The sequence below is a fragment of the Pyrus communis genome, chromosome 13 (assembly GCF_041283825.1).
Source record: "Pyrus communis isolate YQ-2024b chromosome 13, ASM4128382v1, whole genome shotgun sequence".
Lineage (NCBI taxonomy): Eukaryota > Viridiplantae > Streptophyta > Magnoliopsida > Rosales > Rosaceae > Pyrus > Pyrus communis.
In genome coordinates this window covers 15,476,158-15,497,490 of record NC_142577.1, presented here as the reverse complement: position 1 = coordinate 15,497,490, position 21,333 = coordinate 15,476,158, and the positions used below count along the sequence as shown (strand labels likewise).

Sequence of the window (21,333 nt, the reverse complement as noted above, 5' to 3'; positions counted from 1 at the left end):
AAAAAAAAAAAAAAAAACTGAAAGAAGTTATCAAAACAGTTTATTTATTTTTTAATTATGAAATCTGAAAACGAAAATATTAATTAGTACCTTGGCGTTGCCATGTTGTTGATAGGTTCAAATTGCATAATAAATTTGAGCCGTTCACACGAAAGCCCAGCCCAATACTACCTTCCCTTCTTTTTTGTTTTTTTTTTAATTTTTTTTGGTCCTTTCCGTTGACTAGCTTTCCTAAATCTGCCGCTAGCCTTCTTGGTTTCTTTTATTTTTTCGCGCGTAAAGAAGTTAAAACCCTAAATTTTCTCTCTCTCTCTCCGCGCGCCACCATCTGCCGCGAAATTTGAAATTGATTTGTGCGGATTTTGCGCAGTGGCCTGCGCAATCAGGTAGTTGCAATTATCGCTTCACCGGAGCTTCGTGGTGGTTCAATCTTTGACTCAGACATGGCAGATTTTGCAGATTCGGAAAGTGGGTTGGAGCGAGTGGAAGGTAAGTGCATTGTTAATTTTTGGCTTGTTATCTAGGTTTTAACGTTAATTATTTATATTTAGAAGTTTGTATCTCTAATTTTGAAGATTTCAGTCTCTTAATCTTGTCTCTGTTGTAATTTTGCCCGTCAATTTTTTAAATATTTTACAATTAGAAAAAAAAATCAGTAATTAAGTAAGGCTTGTTCGAGGTTTAGGATATTTGGTTGATGTTTAGCTAAAATTGTGCAGAAAACATGATCTTGCTACAATGGGCCAAATTAATTTGCAAATCTGAAAATTGCTTTGGATAATTAGTGGTTCCAGAGAGTTTAGGGGTTGATTGGTATTTAATTTGAAACTAATATATAGTTTTAAAAAACGATGAATGTAACTAAAAAATATTTCTTAACAATAATGATAAATGCTGCGATTTTTGCTCAGAAATCTGCATGAGGAAGAGAAAGCTCGAAACCCGGCTGCGTGAAGAAGGTATGTTTCGTTACAAACAGTTTTAGTATGTCAAGCTTCTTCTCAGTTTTGGACCATCTTGTTTGGGAGGGTTATGGAATCAGTTTTGTTTTCATTCAGATGGTAGTTTCTGATCTTTGAAACTTTAGTACTTTAGTTAAGGGAAAATTCAATGTAGTTTGCCATCATAATTGGTTCTGTTGTCGGACTATGAATTTGCGTCGCTGATCAAGTTGATTTTGTTTCTCGACCCTTTGTACTTGATATACTTTTTGTTGTCATCTTTTGACGTGCATCGTATATTGCCGTGGTGAACCATGCAGAAGAGGAGAGACTAAGGAGAGAAGCAGCTGAATGGAGGGCAAAATTAGGCGAGATTACTGAAAGGCAGAGGCAAAGAGAGAGGGAGCTGGAAGAATTAGAAAGGCTGCGTGCAGAGGCTCTTTCGAGGATGAGAAGATCAACTGAGACTGCAGCAGCTGCTGCTTCACCATCCTTTAATAGAGAGGTGTGTATGCCTAGGTTTCAGCAATGGGCCGGGAACTGAAGACTCGTCTTAGAACTGAATGCCTGACTAAGCAGGGACTGTTCCGAAGAAGCTGATTTAAGTAGCTAACCTCGACGAGTTGTTGTAAGCCGTCATTCTACTTTTAATTTTCTTTCTTTCCCTGAAGTGTTGTCTCACGGAATATTCTGATTGTAATGTTGGAAATTCAGAATTTGACATATCTAGTCTTTGTTCAGTGTGGGAGAATTGGAGCAGGTGGTTTTATAAGGACGAATCTGTAGGTTCATGTCTTGAAGGATTTGCCATAAAATTTGGTTTTGTATGATACAGATGCCTCTCCCTTGCTTGGGATGAAGCCATACTTGCCATAACCGGTTCAGGTTACCAGAAAATTCTTTCGGTCTAGGATTTAGGGTTGGGTTGAAAGCAAAAATAACCAGCAAGATGAGCACAACACCAAAAGTCGAAGGGGGACGGGTTTCAGAATAGGTAATTTCAAACTCAATGTCGAGTCTAAGAGTAGCTACGACATCTATCTTTTGGTGTCGATATTGAGGTGGTTCCTCGCAAATGGCCCTTTACCATAGTAGTAGAAAGGAGTTGAGCATTTGCATGATGGTGTGGGTTCGGCTAATCTAACATCTAATTTAACAAAATTTATTGTTTGACCAAAAAAAAAGAAGATATTGAGGTGGTTCTTCCGTGGAAACGGTTATACAGGGATGTGAGTTTCATCTCAGCTCTCGCTCCATTATATGTACTGATTTAAATAACATCTTGTATGTTCATCCCAATCAATTAATCTCTCACTCTCTCCTACGAAACCTACAACGATTCCATGCCACTAATGGAATATCATCTATCCTCCTTAGGCTCAATTCATCCTCTTAGATACGCTTAAGATTAAATACATTATAATTTGTTAATAATGAATCATCAAGTACGCATCTCTAAAAACTCGTGTTGGTAAGACACAATGACCATAACGATGATAGTTGTGTGCTTGGCTTAGTTCACGATGATGATGGTGCCCTTTGACGATAATGTCGGAGAAAGTGTCACCTGAATTGAGTTAGGTTCGGCGGAGTTTTGTTGTCGACAACGGCACCCCCTCACCTGCCGCCATCGATTCGCGGGTCACCACCGTGTCTCTCAAAAATTTTGGTCTTTGGATGTCCAATTCTTCAATTACCTCTTCACGCAATTCCACATGGGCACATGATTATTTATTTATTTATTTTTAAGGGGGAGGGAAGTGGGTTAAGCCTTACAATAGACTAGCAATAATGTAGTTCAAATTCGTTTTTGGTTAGAATCGAACCTAAAACCTCTTACTTATAAGTGAAGAGAAATACCACTAAATCGTAATGCAATTCCACAGGTGCCTGATGCACAACTTTAATTTGAGGGTAAAATGGGAAGTTGGTGGGATAAATTTTTTAATTTGGCTTTGGAATGATATCTTTTGCTTCGAATGAAACTTCCCATTGGATAACGTTCTCAGAGGGAAAGGAAGAGCTCCACGGGTGCGGACTCTCCATTCATGGAGGTCCTCGCTAGCTCTGCAACTGCATCTTCATCCCCTCATTTCCTACTCTCCAGCTTCTACAAGAACCACCGTAGCTCTGTCTCCATGGCCGCCACTCCTCCGCCTCAGGTACCCCTTCCCCTCTATCTCATCGATTTCTATCTAATTCATGCCTCATTTTAGCTCTCTTTCTCTGGGCATAATCCACAATTATGGAATTAGAGAACAATATAGTTGCAGAATTACGTTTTAATCATAAAATTTTAAAGCTTTTCGGGTTTCATCTTTTGCGAAATTACGTTCTAATCAATGTATTGATTGCCGTTAGATGAGTTTAAATTACTTGGTAGGTGCTCCAAGAAGATGTCTTGCTTTTCTATTGCAACTTGTTTTGTGTAAACACCTAATTATAGTTGTCCTAAGTCTTTAAATCATTTTACGAAGGAAAATATACGACTAGCTGATCGTTTCTAATTATTTTTCTTAGGACATGTTGGTGCTTATTATATCCATTCTGGTAGTTTAGTTATATATTGTAACTTTCCTGAGTTTTAATGTTGGAAATTGATACTAAAGAGGCCTTGTGGCTCCTGAAAGATACCGCTCTATAATGTATGCCGGGCGTTATCTGTTTGTAATGGGGACTCCCATAATTACACTTTTTAACCGGACTCTTTGCAGGTGCTGCAATGGAAGTATCTTCCAGTAAGGATTGTAGAAGCTCGAGCAAAGTCTCCCTTAATGTGTATAATGACTACGTCACTTAAGAGGCCGATAAATTATGGTAACACTGATGGGGACTTTAAGCACAGTTTCTTGATTCCACCGGTGTTGAGGCTCAGTCGGAGTTTTGTTTGTCAGGGTGGTTTGTTTTCAGCAAATTATAGTAAGGTCAGGAAAAAACTTCAACTGAAGAAATATGCTGGCAGTCTCCATGAAGTGCTAAAATGTTCAGAAAAAATTAGACGGCATGTTTTTGTTTTCGTTGCTGGACTGATGGTTGTCATGTCAGCTTCTCTTTCTGTTAGCAGTACTCCATCCTGTAAGTTTACGTTATGCGGTAATGGAGTAATGACAACCCAAAGTCGTGCAATGTTAAGAGATTTACTTTAATCTGTTGTTTTATTGACTTGCCCAGGGGCTCTCACAGAAGAGAATCGTATCTTCTTAGAGGCATGGAAGATGATTGACCGTGCATATGTTGACAAAAGTTTTAATGGACAAAGTTGGTTTCGGTACAGAGAAAATGCATTGGGCAATGAACCAATGAACACAAGAGAAGAGACATGTATGATATCCTTCCTACAGTCAGTAATCTTGTATTGTTGGGAAAATTTACTGTAGTAAAAGCAGCTTGAAATACCAAGACTGTCCTTTTGAAGTACACCTCGACGGTGGTTCATTGGACTTAGTGAATTGTTTTATACAATACACTTTTGTATATGATACCTTATTTGACTTGATAATTGGTTTTTCCGCTGTTTGAGACTTTGAATCACCTAAAGTCCACTCTCACTTTTGTTTACTACTTATCGTTTCATTTTCCAGCTTGAAAATTTTCAAGATTTACTGATCCTACCATGCCAAAGGCTCCATTCACTTGACAAACCATTATTTTACTAAGCTGTAGCTGGGTTTTGTATAAAAATGAGCAAAGCTTTGTGCCAGCTGGATCACTTCATTTAACTGAAAATACTATACTTATCTTTCCAGTTTCCAGTTTCTACCTCTTAAAATCCTAATGTTCTATTTGCAATCAGATATGGCAATTAAGAAGATGCTTGCCACATTGGAGGATCCTTTCACTCGGTTTCTGGAGCCTGAAAAGTTCAATAGTCTACGGGTACAATGATATTTCTTCTTATACTTTTAGTGTATTAGTGTAGTTCATTTTAGCCTGAATAAGAATGAAATGCACCATTAGAAACTACATCAAACTCACTCTACAAATCACTCATTATCTTAAGAAACATTTCTTCAGTTTGACTTGAATATAGTTCTTGTTCCTGAAATCTGTTAATATCTTCTTCAAAGGCAGTCTGGAACTCAAGGTGCTCTTACAGGCGTAGGGCTGTCAATTGGCTACCCTACAAAACTTGATGGATCAGCTGCTGGTCTTGTTGTTATTTCAGCTTCCCCAGGAGGTCCAGCAAACAGAGCTGGCATCTTGTCTGGGGATGTTATTCTGGCTATTGATGATACAAGTACAGAAACAATGGGCATATATGATGCTGCAGAGCGGCTACAGTGAGTTTCTTACACTTCCTGCCACTTAACCTGTCATTATAGCAGCTATCCATCAAGTACTAGGATTTAATGGGGATTACTCACAAAATTTGTAGATGGAAGTCATATCATTTAAAAATCTGGAGAAGCTCTTTACCTTGGGTCCTTTGAATTTGTGTGTGGGTCTGGTTACTTGTAATTGAAACAAGGTTTTCAGAATCATGACTTGTTTTTCCCCACTAAATTTTTATTTATTTTCATTTATATCTTGTTTTTCCTAATTGTTACAGGGGAGCTGAAGGAAGTACAGTTAAACTAACAGTTCGTAGTGGACCTGAAATAAAGCACCTGGATTTAATGTAGGTTCAATTCTTCATTCATCCGTGCTGAAATATTGTAATATCATTGTCTAAGGAATTATTCGTTCTTTTTTTTTTTTGGGGGATAATAATGTTGTTTGCCCAAAAGTGTTTGGAGATTATTGATTTGATAATATGTTGGTTTTAACTTCGTCATGGAATGCATTTGATAATTAGTGAAACTTAAAAATATAAGAATGCTTTTGGTTTAAGTTCTCATTTTATTTGATGGCTGGCAATTGAGCTCAGTGTTTAACCAGAAGTCATCCCATTTGCTTGGACCCTTGAGCTACTGTTAAAGTGGGGGATTAGCACTTAGGAGTGGGCTTAATTGTGATTTTATTTTTACTCAATCTAAAGCCTTTTTTTTCCATTTTTAAATTTATTTAAATGCCTTCTTGCTGTATTCTAGGCGGGAGAAAGTTTCACTGAATCCTGTAAAGTCAAGACTATGTGCGGTCCCTGCTTCCGGAAAGGATTCCCCTAGGATTGGCTATATCAAACTATCAACGTTCAATCAAAATGCATCTGGTAAGGAGATCTAGTAGTTACCGAACTGATATAAGTTTATGTAGGATGGTATGGTGTTTTGATCTTCTTAAGTCCACTCCCACTGAGAAAGAAAATCTGTTCACTTGCGCTTGATTTTGAAGAAAACATTGCTCATTCTGTCTAAAACTTTATTTACTCAATGCTTCATCATCTTGTTCAGTACTTCAATTGTTTGACCTTGTTTGGAGCGAGCTCGTCAATCTCTGCAATTTGGTCTAAGAACTTTGCATCCCATGCAGGTGCTGTCAAGGAAGCAATTAATACCTTAAGGAGTAATAATGTTAATGCCTTTGTGTTGGATCTTCGAGACAATAGGTAATCATTATATATCAACGTGGGTCTAGTTTAACATTATCTTTCGACAAGGCTCTAGTAAAATTTGTCCTTTTGGAAGGCTTTCTGAAAGCTTAATATTTGCTTAAATTTGGTGCAGTGGTGGTCTTTTCCCAGAAGGAATTGAGATTGCTAAGATTTGGTAAGTTGCCCTGGAGAGCTGTGGGAAATTTAACTTTTTATAATTTTTGTTTTTTACTTAACGAGTCAATTTGGTATTATTTTTGGGACGGTGGAATAAACAAAATTTTTGGTGCATATTTAACTTAGCCCAGCTGGCCACTTAGTACTGCAGTATGGTGGTATTCCTCTTCACTTGTAAGTGAGAGGTCTTAGGTTCAATTCTCGCCAAAGGCGAATTTGAACCACAATATTGCTAGCCCATTGTGAGGCTAAGCCCAATCCCCTCCCCTTATTGTAGATAATATTGTTTGTTCAAAAAAAAAAAAAAAAAAAAAAAAAAAAGCTCAGGTGGACTTACTTGTTTGGGTTTTCTGAACAACTTTTTATGGAACTGAGATAACTAATGTTTGCACTTAGTCATAGCCATGCAATAAATATTTTGATACTTTGTGAACTTATTCCTAAGAAAAAGAAAGATGCTTCTTTCCAGTTTCTCCTTCAACCCAACAAGGTTTAGAAAGACAATCCACCAAAAGCTACTGGATTACTAGATTGCAATCATGCTGCTTGAAGCCTTGAATGGTCTTTCACGATTCATGTTTGAAGCCATTATGTTTGATCCAATTTATGCAGCACAAATTCTTAAAATTCAACTTTCTAACAAATTTAGAAATCATTGTTTGTCTTTCAAATATTAATTTGCACTCCCTTATATCAGATCCAAATTGTGTAAATTCATGATTAGATGCTTTTCTTTCAGGTTGGACAAAGGTGTGATTGTATATATTTGTGATAGTCGTGGTGTTCGAGATATATATGACACCGATGGAAGCCAAGCAGTGGCAACTTCAGAACCCCTGGTTGTGCTGGTACATGTTAATTTATAATATGATTAAGTAGATTTGGTCAATGATATTCCTTGATGCTTATGCAAACATTTGCATATGCTATTATTAATAGTGCAGGGTTGTCATCATTTAGACTTTCGGTTCTCCAGCTCCGGCCCGTCTCTAATCTCTATGCTGTTTGATAGTGGAATCAGTTTTTCGTTTCTGATATTTTGTCTTATTAAAAAGGAACCCTTCTATGGTTGGAATCAGTATTTTATTGCTTTAGAATGTGACGTTCTTGCAAATTGGTTGATTTAAACATTAGGATACGCTGTTGTACCCCTTCTGTTTTTTGTATTTAGTGTGTGTTCATGTGCGTACTATGAAACATTACCTTTGAAGAATTGCTTGGTGAGATTTGGTATGTGTATCGTCTGAGGTTCTTCAGGTGAACAAGGGAACTGCTAGCGCAAGTGAAATCTTAGCTGGGGCATTGAAAGACAATAAACGTGCTGTGTTGTTTGGAGAACCCACATTTGGGAAGGGGTAATCTTGCTTCTGCTCAATTCCCATGAATAAAATTGTACATTCCTGACATAAGCCGTCCATCCCTCTATGCAGCAAGATTCAGTCAGTTTTTGAGCTATCCGATGGCTCTGGCTTTGTTGTTACAGTCGCTCGTTATGGGACACCTGCTCACACAGACATTGATAAGGTCTGATGCGTTCTCTCTTTCTCCCCATTTACTTTGTTCACGTTGCTCTCGATTAACTTGATTCTGGTTTCTATAGGTTGGTGTGATTCCAGACCATCCCCTGCCAACTTCATTCCCCAAAGATGAGGAGGCCTTTTGTAACTGCCTCCAGGACCCTGCATCTGCTTGCAACAAGGTTGAGCTATTTGCAACATGACGGTAGTTATCGTGTACATTAGCATTGTTTACAATACAGGAAAGCGACGATTTTTTACAGGCGTAGTTTCACATTCTTTCAAGGTTTCGTTTGATTTTGTAAACAAATGGCAACGCTTGATTAATGGTATTCGATTACAGAAGTTTACGATGTGAATGAGAATTATTTGTGCCATTACCATAAGAATATTTCTGTATTCAACCAAATTCCTTATAAGATAAATACCAGATTCCACTGTATGCAATGAAATGTCAAATGTACTGTGAAACTATATTTGGAATATATGCTATGTACAATGGCGTGTGAAATAAAACTTGTGGGAACGCCGGCATCCAAGTCAGGCGTATACAAAATTGGCTCTGGCTGAAATTTGATCCCTGATCTTACCCTCAACCGATATTATTCTGGATCCTAAGGCGTGCAAGAGCCGGCGCAAAGAATGTCGTAGTGCCTGATCTAAGCTGCAGGAAAATAATCAAGGTCTTGCTCCGGGCTTAAGACTTTTGGTTTACATTCTCTATTCACCAAAACATCTTTGTCCATGTACCCAAAAATGGGAAAACAGCAATCAACAATCTTAACAGCAGCGGCGTGTCGCTATTTCGTTCTCTCCGACTCAACTTACCCTTCCCCATTGGCTTTCTTCGAGATTGCCTCCGTGCAGATTCCATTCTTTCAAGATCATCCCATCCACCTAAACTTGATGCCTCCCGACCACTATCATCAGCTGAAGCATCATTTCCGACTACCCAAGATTGATAACCCATACTTCTGTCACTAGTTTCCTGGTCTTCAACATGTCTTTCTTTGTCACCTGTTTTAGCATTACCAAAACTGCTGGCAAAAGGTTTCCTTCTCCTCCTTGTCCTGGACTTGCGTTTCGGCCTACTCCATGTCCGTCCCCACAACTTCTCAAATAACAGTGAAAATGCTGACTGACCAAGGGGGAGTGCTAACGCCATGAGGAAAGCTTTCGGACCCGTGGACAGCAGCAAAGATGCAATAATAGCTGGAAATGCCCATCCATAGGATTTGAACACCTGCACCAACAAAAGAAAATACACCTATGACAAATTCTGCAATAGAAACCAACCAGCACAACCATAATATGAAAAATTAGATCCAACGTTTGTATCTCGATCTTGGCATTACGATGTTCAAATTTGATTCTTGTTTTTTTTTTTTTTTTTTTCCGTGAATCACTTTATCAAAATGCTTATGTATTCAGGTATCTGATGATATCAGATATCTGATTCAACAAATACATCATGTGAAAAACAGATGTGAAGTAAGGAATGAGGCAGAATATGTATATTTATAAACCTAAGCTTGGGATGTCCCTCAATCAGGCGACAGAAAATATTTATCTTCAGAGCACGAACTCTAACAATAATATGTCTTAAAAATATGCACTAGGCACAAGTTATTCAAGTAGTTTGCCCATTCTTGATTCGCAATCAAGTTACCGTATCAATCAGCCAATCCATAATACCGCTAATCAAAGATATTCATTAACAGATAGAGCTGATTACTACAGCCGTTCAGTGCTAAGAGAACACATTGCGTGTTTTTTAACTTTACACATTGATGATATGCTAACTCAAACTAAGGCACTCCAAACATTGTCTCCTACCTTCACGCGTCTTCCCTTAGTTGAGATAATGCCCCATCATGCCGCCTTTCATTGGTTGCTTTACCAGTGGAGTGCCTTCAACCACATTGTGTTTAGCATCAGCTCTCTTCCAGTTTTATTTATTAAACTCATGAAACACACCGACCTTAAAACTCCAAAGGAGGCTTACATATTTACAGAGATATACTACATGAGCCTAATCAGTAAGCTAACAGAATAAGTGGGGAGAGATTTTTGAAAACAGAAAAAAGAAAGAAAGAACGAAAGGAAGGAATACTCTATTAGGTTGTTTCAAATAGAAGTTCCGACCTATGTTTAAATTTGGTCAGTAATTTTGTTACTGCATAATGCTATGTAAGTTGTCAAAATGTCAGTTGCGGAACTTTGCAAATACTAAAAGGCAGCGAAAACAGGATAGCTTAACTAACATAACAGTAAACTCTTGACAGTGAAAGAGCACAAGCGATGATAACGGACTTCATCACTTTCCAATTCTCGATTCATTACCGCTGTAAGATTAAGACGATAACTTGATCTCAAAGCAAATTACATTATTAAATGGCATCGGTTAACTTGTAAACTCTTGATACAACACAATCAAAGACGCCAATTGTACCGAAAGATAGCAAAACAACAGACATTCAATATCTATTTCGTTGTCTTCACAGTTGTTTCGAATGCAAGCGAAGCCATCTATCAAAACAAAACCTAGCTATAAATATCGATGCATTCTATTACTTGGGTACGGGTAAGAACAACTAAAGTAAGCTCTCCGAAAAGAAAAGAAAAGATAAAAAAAAAAAAAAAAAAAAAGACAGAGCTGTGCATCGATAAGTTGGCTAGAGCAGCGTCCTCCCCTTATGAATTCAAGTTCAAATCCCTTATCCACAGTTTAGATTAGACTAATTAGAATATCGCTCGAATAAAATGTATGCTCTCCAAAATTGAAGCATTCCCAAATCCAAACTTGATAAAAATAACCAAAAATGAAGTGAAAGTTAGTACCTTCAATATCCAGAAACTATCAATGGCATCCTCCAAGATTCCACCGGAGCTTTCCTCCTCCATCTCCGACGACTCGTCCGACCACCACCTTCTTTTATTCTTCCCTTTACTTCTACTGTACTCGTAATCTTCTTCTTCTTCTTCTTCGTCATCGCCGGCGTCTTCTTCTCTGAAATTAAAACCGAATCTTTGGGAACGAATGGTTTCGACATTGGAGTCCCAGCGACGGTAGCTAGGAGCGTAGGAGCGACTCAAGTGGGAATTAGGAAGTGGATTTTGAAAGATGAAGTGGAAGGAATATCTGGGCCGCCATGGATGAGGCTGTGCAGTGAGAGGGAGGACACCGCTCTCCATGTGCAGTGCGATCTTCCATCTGCCACGTTCTCGTTATCTATTCTCCGCTTAAAACTCTCCGACTTTATTACAATTTCCAAAAGTTTTTGGGCCCAATTTGATATTTAGGCCCAGTTCGTTGATGACCCAAAAGAGGCTACGAGTCGGCCCAGTGATGATATACTCTGTACATGGTCGAGTCCAAACCGGACCGCGTCAACTACTAATTTCTACGAAAGCTGAAGTAAAAAACGACATGTCGTCGATAAAACCAAAAGGCGAGCACGCCTGCAGAGATAGAGTGCCAAAACGTGAGTCGCTCAATACCAATACCCTCCGCGAGACAGAGACAATTCGGAGTGATGAGGCCGACGGCGATGGACTTCTTCAGCGACATGGACGATCAGGGCTCCACCATGGCCATGGACGTCGATGACGTCGACACACTCGAGGCGTTCGGCGAGGGCGTCATGAGCGAGAGCAAGCTGGCCGACTCCGATTTCTTCAACTCCTTCCAGGACGATTTCGATGACAACGACATCAACTGAACCTGCAAGCCAGGTCGTCTTCTCCGTCGTAGCCATGTAATAGTTTGATCTGATTTTCTCTGTTTTCTATGGTTTGGAATTTGAGGATTTAGGGTTTAGAATTTGATTGGGCGAAGAGGGGATTTGCAATATTAATGGTTGGATGGTTATTTTGAAAAATTGGAAATTTATAGATATGGATTTTAGTATGTGTTTTTGCAACCTGTGATTGTTCTGTGGAATGATTGATGGGTTTTCTTGTATTGTTAATCTCTGTGTGATTTGCTGATAAATCAGTCCATGCCCGAAAGTAATCGGTTGATTATGTCTGTTGATATGAATTATCTGTTTAGAGTTTGTTAGTTTTCTTTCCGTTATTGGGGCCTTTGCATATGGTGTATGCTGTTTAGTATTTACCATTTTTTTGGTTGTTTGGAATTGTGAGGAATAGGAAAAGTAGGAGTTGTGTAGGTTTCCGTTGATTTGATGGGAACGATTCAGTGATACGTAGCATTTGGAATGTTATGTTTCCATGTTAATTCTTGCTTTGTATGAAGAAGTCATGTGGAATTATGGTTTTACTTTGCAGCGGTGTTAAATGTACGTTTTGTCTATGGTGACAGGGTGCCATCCGTTCAATCTCTTGCATATATGCATTTGATCCGGGTGGGTCTGTTTCGGTATATTCATGGGGTTCTGCCGTTGTCTAATTGCCACTCCTCGTGCTCTTTTTCTAGGTTATTGCTCCATGTCAAATTCTAGGTGCTTATGATTTGAGGTTGAAACCAGTTAGCATCTTGGTTATCATTTTTGCATTTTTGAAGCGTATCTAGCTGGAACCTTGAGATGAGGAGATAGAGTGAAGGTGCTTGAGTTACGGTGTGGTATGGGGTAGAGACCGTACAATGCAGGTGCTTGCGTTATGGTGTGTTCTGGGGTAAAAGACCATAGAGTGGAGGTGCTTGAGTTACGGTGTGGTCTGGGTAAAGACCGTAGAGTGGAGAGGCTTGAATTACAGTGGTTTGGAATATAGTGTAGGTGCTTGAGTTAGGGTGGTGGTTTGGAGTATAGTGTAGGTGCTCGAGTTAGGGTGGTCTCTGTTATAACCGGCAAGAATCGAACCCAAGACGTGCCATGTGGAATACGAGCCTGGAATTCGTCCCTAACCACAGGAAGTTTGGCCACCCCATGGTGGTTACATAGAGTTGGTTTTTCACTCACGGTATTAATCCTGGTGTAGCCTTACCTCCCGCTACGAATGAACCCCGTGATTACGAAACTAACTGTAGTTAATCCATGCATATAATTTTTGCTAGTGTCCCTTATGTCCTACTTTCTGATTTTTATTTGTATTTATCCATCAAGAGTTGATTGCAGTCTAATCTTGTATGTCTAAAGAGTTTTGAATGAAAAAAATAAAATAAAATTCCATTCATGTAATTATGTTTTATGAAAACAATTCATAATTGAATGGCACTTGTTTTACACAATTTTTTTTGGTCGAGAGTTTATGCGTATAATTATGATTTATAGAAAAGGTTTATGTTTTGCCTTATGCGGATGACGAGTTTGCTATCAAATTGTTATGGCTAATAGATTGTGATATTTAGCTTAATAGCACACCCTTTAGTGTAAATATGTTGTCATACTAAAAAAAATTATAATTAAGAGGGGTGTAGTCAATTTAGGATTTGATAGGATTTTAATAGACTTTAAAATCTGGATGTAGTCGATTAGAGTTTTAAAAGAGGATTTTAAAATATTCTGAAATCATGATGTAATCAAATTAGGATTTAAGAGGATTTTGAAGAATACACCCAAATCTAAGGGTAGTCGATTGAGAGTTTAAAGAATATATTTAAATCTAGGTATAGGGAGAATGTCGAAGATTTATTAGGATTTTAGGGGGTGTAGTCAATTTGGATTTCACGGGATTTTAATAGATTTTTTTAAGTGACAGATTTTAAAAGATTCTCAATTCTATATGGATTTTGACATATTTATATGAATTTCTATTATAGATTTGTATGGATTTCTTTGGTGGATTTCTTAGGATTTATTAGTTGAATCTTATAACATAAAATGAAATAATGCACACGAAACATAAATGTTTTGAATCAAAGGAGATCCATTGACAATAAATTTGAAGTGTTAGCAAGCACAATCATGAACTCAAATACACAAAATAGTAATGCAATTGTAGTAGCTAAGCAATCAGATGAAATTCTAAATTCCAAGTTTAAAACATAGCCACAAAACCTTATATTAATCAGAAATTCATCATTACAAGTAATATTTTCTTCTTTCTTTTATGCTTTCTCGAATGTAGCCACAAAACCTAACATTACAAGAACATCATCAGAAATTCATCATTACCACACTAGAATTATTTGTGACTCAGTATCCTCCATTCACACTATTATCATTATGGGTAGGTTTGTAAACGGGTCGAGTTTATTAGATTTGGTTTGGGTTGAACCCGATCCGTTAGTTTAATGGGTCACCTCAACAGATAATCGAATGCAGCAACAGTTAATCAAAATCCCAATACATGCATAAATTATTTCCGTTCAATTTCCTATCAACCAAACGGCACAATGCAACCCCTCAACCAGCGTACAGTTGCCGGTCGATCGATCGTGAAAACCCCTTAGCAACCATAAGTTGCTTCCTGTTGCACACGAGTGTAGAAGTTTGCAGACATTAAAGTAAAGGACACCTTGCTTCTCTCTCTCTCTCTCTCTCTCTCTCTCTCTCTCTCTCTCTCTCTCTCTCTGTAGTTGCAAGTAATAGAAGAACAACAAAACATATCCCATCGGCACAATGCAACTCGTCAACCAGAAACAAAAGCAATCAAAAACATAAAAATGTTCAAACTTAAATAATCAAACAGAAACAAAAGCAATCAAAAGCCCCAAAAGAAACAAGCTTTCATTCTCTACCTTTAGGTACCGTTTGGTATGTGGGACGAGACGGAATAGAGTGGGACAAGGCGTTCCGTCCCACGTTTGGTGCGCCTAAAACGGGTGGAACGAGTTGTTCCACGGGACTAGTTTTGGGTAAATTTTCGTTCCACCTCACCCCCCTTGAATGACTCGTTCCACATCCGTGGAACACAAAATTATAACCTCTTCGTCTCCTTCTTCTTCCTCCTTGTTTCCATCCGAGGGCATCTTTGCTCCCGCTTCGTTCCGTTCTATCCTGTCCCGTCCCGTCCCGTCCCATCCCGTTCCGTCCCGTCCCGTCTGCATACCAAACGATACCTTAGAGACTGAGTTGCATTGGTTAAGGGCGTCCAGGGCGACTCAAATGGGTCGAAAGGTGCAAGCTGGACCACCTTCTTGAACTGGTTGATGTCAGAATCGGCGGTGGAGAGAGAGGGGAAGGAGAGTTGTAATTCGAGAGGGTGCAGTGCGAGAAAGTGAGAGTCTTCTATTATTGACTATTGAAATTACACAAAAGCCCTCAATAACGGGTGTTAACGAGTTGACCCGTTAACCACTCGACCCGTTAAACACTCACGCGAATACTCATTTTAACGGGTCGGGTTTAAAATGCCATGTCTAATTATGGGCATCTCTCCACATGTCCAAAGCTATATTATATCTCTATTCATTAGCAATATTCAGTTATTGTTCTTGTGTTTGAAAATCTTGGTCAAGATTCCTTTCAGAAACTGACAAGGTTGGAGATTAAGAAAATTCATCATCTGGTTTAATAGAAAACTCATCCGATATACGCTCATTGTGAAGAAACTTGTGCACTTTTGCACAAGCTAATACTACCTTCGCTTGTGTTGCATATGAAAATGGAGGTGCAATCGTTAAAATCGGGAATTGTGATTTTAAAATACCAAATATCCTCTCGACAATATTTCTTAAAGAAGCACGACAAAGATTGAACAACTCTTTTTCGTTTCTAGGCTTACGACCCGAACCACTATACTCTTAGAGATGATATCAAATTCCTCGATAAGGAGCTAAGAATTGACATCTATTTGGAAATCCACAATCTACTATGAAAAATTTACCTGATAATATATATTTTGATATGCAACTCAATGAATTAATGAGAAATTAAATAATAATAAAAATGATAAATCTATACACACACCGCAATTAATCTAAACACACAAACACACACACACACACACCATAATTAAACCATGACCAGCAAATGATTAACCTACATACACACAACACCAATTATCAAATCATAATTTCATAGCTAACTAATCAGTGGCAATAAAAAATATATCACAGAAACTCAAGCACACTAAATTCCCATTGGTTTACTTGTTATTGTTGAAATTCATTACCCAGAAAAAGAAAATCAAAAGAGAACGTCAAATTGCACTTAAACAATCCAAAGATAGTAATCTCAGATACTTATAACTTGGTAAAACATAAAAATAGATCATGTTCAACTAGCTCCACGAAAGTGCTAATAATGAGTTTAAAAATGCTCTGAAACAAACTAGGAGTGTAAGCGTCTTTCAAATCATGAGCACATAGTGAAATCAGACATGGTCAAGCTATGTACAAGGGGCCACTAGAAGCTAAAACATTTCAGTGACACAACTGGCCATTAGAAGCCTGACATTCTTATTCCTATGCTGAAGCAAGCGATGCACAATAGCTTATCTCAGGGGCTCCAATTTCTTAGATGCTTCAGCCGAAGAAGCCAATTCTAACTACGACAAAGCACTTGTAGTTCTCTGCGGATTTTGTTATTTGTATGCTTCCATCCGTAGAAAACTATGAGTGCTTTGTCGTAGTTAGAATTGGCTTCTTTGGCTGAAGCATCTAAGACGTTGGAGCCCCTGAGATAAGCTATTGTGCATAGCTTGCTTCAACATAAGAATAAGAATGTCAGGCTTATAATGGCCAGTTGTGTCACTGAATGTCAAGCTTCTATTTTTATGTTTTACCAAGTTATAAGTATTTGAGATTACAGTCTCTGAATTGTTTAAGTGCAATTTGACGTCCTCTTTTGATTTTCTTTTTCTGGGTAATAAATTTCAACAATAACAAGTAAACCAATTGGAATTTAGCGTGCTTGAGTTTTTTGTGATATATTTTTTATTGTCACTGATTAGTTAGCTATGAAATTATCATTTGATAACTGGTGCTGTGTGTATATAGGTTAATCATTTGATGGTCATGGTTTAATTATGGTGTGTTTGTGTATAGATTAATTGTGGCTTGTATATAGATTTATTATCATTATTATTATTTAATTTCTCATTAACCCATTGAGTTGCATATTATAATATATATTATCACGTAAATTTTTCATAGTAGATTGTGGATTTCCAAATAGACGCCGATTCTTAACTTCTTATCGAGGAATCCGATATCATCTCCAAGAGTATAGTGGTTTGGGTCATGAGCCTAGAAACGAAAAAGAGTTGTTCAATCTTCATCATGCTTCTTTAAGAAATGTCATTGAGAGGATATTTGGTATTTTAAAATCACGATTCTTGATTTTAAGGATTGCATCTCCATTTTCATAAGCAACACAGGTAGAGGTAGTATTAGCTTGTGCGGCAGTGCACAATTTTCTTCGCAAGGAGTGTAGATTGGATGAGTTTTCTGTTAAACCAGATGATGAATTTTCTTCATCTCCACCATTGTCAGTTTCTGAAGGGGATCTTGATCAAGATTTTCAAACACAAGAACAACAACAGAATATTGCTAGATATAATATAGCTTTGGACATGTGGGGAGATGTCCATAATGATAACAATGTGAATGGAGGATAATGAGTCACAAATAATTCTAGTGTGGTAATGATGAAGTTCTGATGATGTTCTTGTAATGTTAGGTTTTGTGGCTGCGTTCGAGAAAACAAAGAAAAAAAGAAGAAAATATTACTTTTAATGATGAATTTCTGATTAATATAAGGTTTTATAGATGTGTTTGAAACTTGGAATTTGAAATTTCATCTGATTGCTTAGCTACTACGATTACAGTATTATTTTGTGTATTTGAGTTCATGATTGTGCTTGCTAACACTTCAAATTTATTGTTAATGGATCTCCTTTCATTCAAAACATTTATGTTTCTTGTGCATTATTTAATTTTATGTTATAAAATTCAACTAAGAAATCCACGAAAGAAATCCATACAAATCTATAATAGAAATTCATATAAATCTGTTGAAATCCATATAGAATTGAGAATATTTTAAATTTCTTTAAAATCTGTTACTCAAAAAATATCTATTAAAATCCCGTGAAATCCAAATTGACTACACCTCCTAAATCAACCAAGGTTAGAGTTTTAATTACGCTATACAATTTTAAAGGGAATTTTTACACGATTAAAACTTACGATGTAACCTTTGCAACATCATTCGAGTCTTTTATTATTAAATTTGGCATCAAGCCGGCTTCCAACGTAGAAAATATATAAAATGCGCACGCGGAACAGCTGGAAAATTTAATTAATGAAGAAAAAATTGGACAACCATAAAATATTCAAATTGAGCTATTAAATTCTTCAAGATTATCATAATTTAACCATAGGGGCCCTTTTATTTATAAAAATAAACCATAATTCGAGATTATCATAGCATAACCGCTAGCGTCAAGATGTTAGCCTATAAAACAATGAATTTGTGCAAGTGCAAAGACATAAGCATGCACTGATTCACACAATCTGAGTTAGTAAATGACTTCCAGGAACAACGTCCCTCATGTTGTTTGCCTTCCTTTCCCAGTTCAAAGCCACATAAAGGGAATGCGTCAATTAGCACAACTCCTCCACCATAGAGGTGTTCACGTTATTAAGGATAAAAATGTAATTACACCTAAAAATACTTAGAGATTAAGAAACCTTTAGTCTGCTCTATTTGTTATCCTTTCTTTGCTAGCTGTGATAGACTTGTATAAATACCTATAGTGTAAAGTTATTCATTGAGTTAATGAGAAATATTTTCCTAATATGGTATCACTCGCCTTAAGTCTCACGACCCCTAACTTTTGATCCCTTTTTCCCGCTTTTCTCTGCACCGCTTCATCTTCTTCGATCGATTGATCGCGTTCTTGATCTTGATCATGCTTCTTGATTGTGATTCTTGCTCTTCATCGCGCTCTCTTCCTCAATCTCCAGCTATGGTGACTACTGCATCTCCATCTTCGGAATCGAATTCTCCTGTTCATCCGATTCCAGATGCATTTCTCAACCCTGCGATTTCTTCTTCCATCACGATCCGAAACATTGGATCCATGGTTCCAATCAAGCTTACAACTACAAATTACCTCACCTGGAGTGCCTTGTTTGCTCCGATCTTTCGTCGTTACAATCTTACTGGTCTCATTGACGGATCTCTGGTGGCACCGCCCAAATAACTTCTTGATTCCTCTGGAAATCGCATTGCAACTCTCAATCCAACCTATGTTACCTGGTTTGAGAATGATCAGAACATTCTTATCTGGATTAATTCCACTCTCTCTGAATCTTTAATCCCCTACACCGTTGGCGTGACTTCTGCTCGCGAACTTTGGGCGAAATTGGAATCGCGACTCGCCACTGCATCTCAGTCCCACATTCACGAGCTTCATTCTCATCTTCGTAGTCTTGTTAAAGGTGATTTGACTGCTGCTCAATATCTCCAGCAAATTGAAGAAATTGCCGATGCACTTGCAAGTGCTGGTGCTCCTGTGGAAGATTCAGAACTTATCTCTGTCACACTTCATGGCTTACCTCCCGAATTTGACTCGTTTGTGGATGCTATTCAGTTCCGTATTGGTTCCACAACTATTGATGAATTGCATGGCTTACTTCTCAGTAAGGAAATTCAACTCAACAATCGGAAGAAGCCTGTTTCCATTGCACCATTTCAGGAGTATCATTCCTCTGCTGGTATTCTTCCTTTGCTTGCAACTTCTACTCCCCAAGCTTTTGCTGCTCCGCATGCTCCTACTTTGACCAATCAAGGGCGTCCCAATCGGGGTACTTTTCAATCTCGTGGCAATTATAGATTCAACAATGGCAGGAATAACTACTCTCGGAATCCTAATCAACGATTCCATCGTGGAGCTCGTCCCAATTACTCTTCCACTCGAAAGCTATTCTGTCATATTTGTCGCCAACCAGACCATGAAGCCTGTGACTGTCCTCATCGCATGGATCAACACTACAATGGCAAAGCTTCTCATTCTGCAATGGTTGCCAGTACTTCCAATCACAATCCTACCTGGATTGTCGACTTTGGTGCTAGTTCGCACATGACAAACTTGTATGCCAATCTTCAGAATCCAGAAGCATATACTGGTCCTGAACAAGTGTATATTAGAGATGGCAAAGGTTTGCCTATTCTCCACTCTGGTTCATCATCTTTACATACTTCTACTAATTCTTTTTTGTTGAAGCATGCTTTACATGTCCCTGCCTTAAAGCATAACCTTCTCTCTGCGAATCAATTTCTACTTGACAACTCCTGCTCTATGCATCTTTATCCCTTTAACTTCACTGTGAAGGATCTTTCTTCAGGGAGGATGCTTTTTAAAGGTCCAGTTCAACATGGATTCTATCCACTCTCTACATCATCATTACCTGCTACTTCTCATCAAGCTTTAACTGCATCTGTCAAAGCTCCAAGACATCTTTGGCATCAAAGATTGGGCCACCTTTCTGTGAAGATCGTAAATAAGTTGGCCTTTTAGTCCTGTATTTCTGTTGTTGATAGTTTCAATAAAACTTTTTGCTCAGATTGTGCACTAGGGAAATGTTCCAAACTTCCCTTTTCAAGTACTATTTGTACTACCAGCAAGCCTTTAGAGCTTATCCATACGGATGTTTGGGGACCCTCACCCACTGTTTCTCATCAAGGTTTTCGATACTATGTCATTTTCCTAGATGACTATACCCGATATTGCTGGTTCTATCCTTTGAAGTGTAAATCTGATGTACTTCCCACTTTTAAGCAATGGAAATTACTTGTTGAAAACTCTCTGTGTACAAAGGCTATTGCTTTACGGTCAGATTCTGGTGGCAAATTTGTTAGCATTGTCTCTCAATTCTTGTCTAGCCATGGTATCCAACATCAACTTACCTGTCCCCACACTCCTGAGCAAAATGGGTGTGCAGAACGTAAGCACCAGCACATAGTTGAGACTGCTCGGACTCTCTTGGCAGCATCTAAAGTGCCTCATGCTTATTGGGTTGAGGCTTTCGCCACATCTGTTTATCTCATTAACAGGTTACCTACTATCTCCTGATCTTCTCCTTGGCAGTCTTTCTTCAAGAAAGCCCCAGACTATAAGTTTCTCAAGGTCTTTGGTTGCAGTTGCTTCCCTTAGCTGAAGCCATACACATCTTCCAAACTTGATCCTAAAAGCAAGCCTTGTGTCTTCTTGGGGTATAGCTTAAATCATAAGGGCTATCTTTGTCTACATCCTTCCACTCACAGACTATATATTTCACGATATGTTAATTTTGATGAATCAACTTTTCCATTTCATTCCTTGTCTTCCTCTTCACCTGCCCCTGTTCTCTCTTCCTTATACCAATCTTCCATTC

The 21,333-nt window shown here is 38.2% G+C and overlaps 4 protein-coding genes across 6 annotated transcripts; 3 read left to right on the top strand and 1 right to left on the bottom strand.

The window, feature by feature from the left end:
• The first annotated feature begins 265 nt into the window (after positions 1-265).
• Positions 266-3,884, top strand: LOC137736653 (uncharacterized). 2 transcript variants are annotated; one of them, XR_015954707.1, is made up of 4 exons: positions 266-489; positions 912-959; positions 1,262-1,536; positions 3,745-3,884. XR_015954707.1 is itself a non-coding variant. In XM_068475887.2 (3 exons), the coding sequence occupies exons 1-3, from the start codon at positions 444-446 to the stop codon at positions 1,483-1,485; spliced, it is 318 nt and encodes a 105-aa protein (XP_068331988.2). In that variant the 5' UTR covers positions 311-443; the 3' UTR covers positions 1,486-1,628. The 2 variants fall into 2 exon arrangements, 1 of the variants encoding a protein (XP_068331988.2); XM_068475887.2 differs by lacking the exon at positions 3,745-3,884 and having other exon boundaries at positions 311-489; positions 1,262-1,628.
• Positions 2,879-8,547, top strand: LOC137736651 (carboxyl-terminal-processing peptidase 2, chloroplastic). Of its 2 annotated transcripts, none has more exons than XM_068475884.2 (13): positions 2,879-3,103; positions 3,656-4,016; positions 4,113-4,262; positions 4,735-4,817; positions 5,013-5,221; positions 5,491-5,559; positions 5,972-6,090; positions 6,351-6,426; positions 6,545-6,586; positions 7,328-7,436; positions 7,846-7,943; positions 8,019-8,112; positions 8,189-8,547. In XM_068475884.2, the coding sequence occupies exons 1-13, from the start codon at positions 2,990-2,992 to the stop codon at positions 8,306-8,308; spliced, it is 1,644 nt and encodes a 547-aa protein (XP_068331985.2). In that variant the 5' UTR covers positions 2,879-2,989; the 3' UTR covers positions 8,309-8,547. The 2 variants fall into 2 exon arrangements, with proteins under 2 accessions (XP_068331985.2, XP_088538563.1); XM_088682437.1 differs by having other exon boundaries at positions 2,912-3,103; positions 7,837-7,943.
• LOC137736652 (uncharacterized) lies at positions 8,483-11,345 on the bottom strand. The gene is made up of 2 exons (XM_068475886.2): positions 10,947-11,345; positions 8,483-9,348 (listed from the first exon to the last, which is right to left on the bottom strand). The coding sequence occupies exons 1-2, from the start codon at positions 11,298-11,300 to the stop codon at positions 8,830-8,832; spliced, it is 873 nt and encodes a 290-aa protein (XP_068331987.2). The 5' UTR covers positions 11,301-11,345; the 3' UTR covers positions 8,483-8,829.
• Positions 11,346-11,568: 223 nt separating this feature from the next.
• SMAP1 (small acidic protein 1) lies at positions 11,569-12,028 on the top strand. The gene has a single exon (XM_068477221.2). The coding sequence runs from the start codon at positions 11,642-11,644 to the stop codon at positions 11,825-11,827; it is 186 nt and encodes a 61-aa protein (XP_068333322.2). The 5' UTR covers positions 11,569-11,641; the 3' UTR covers positions 11,828-12,028.
• The last annotated feature ends 9,305 nt before the right edge of the window (positions 12,029-21,333 follow it).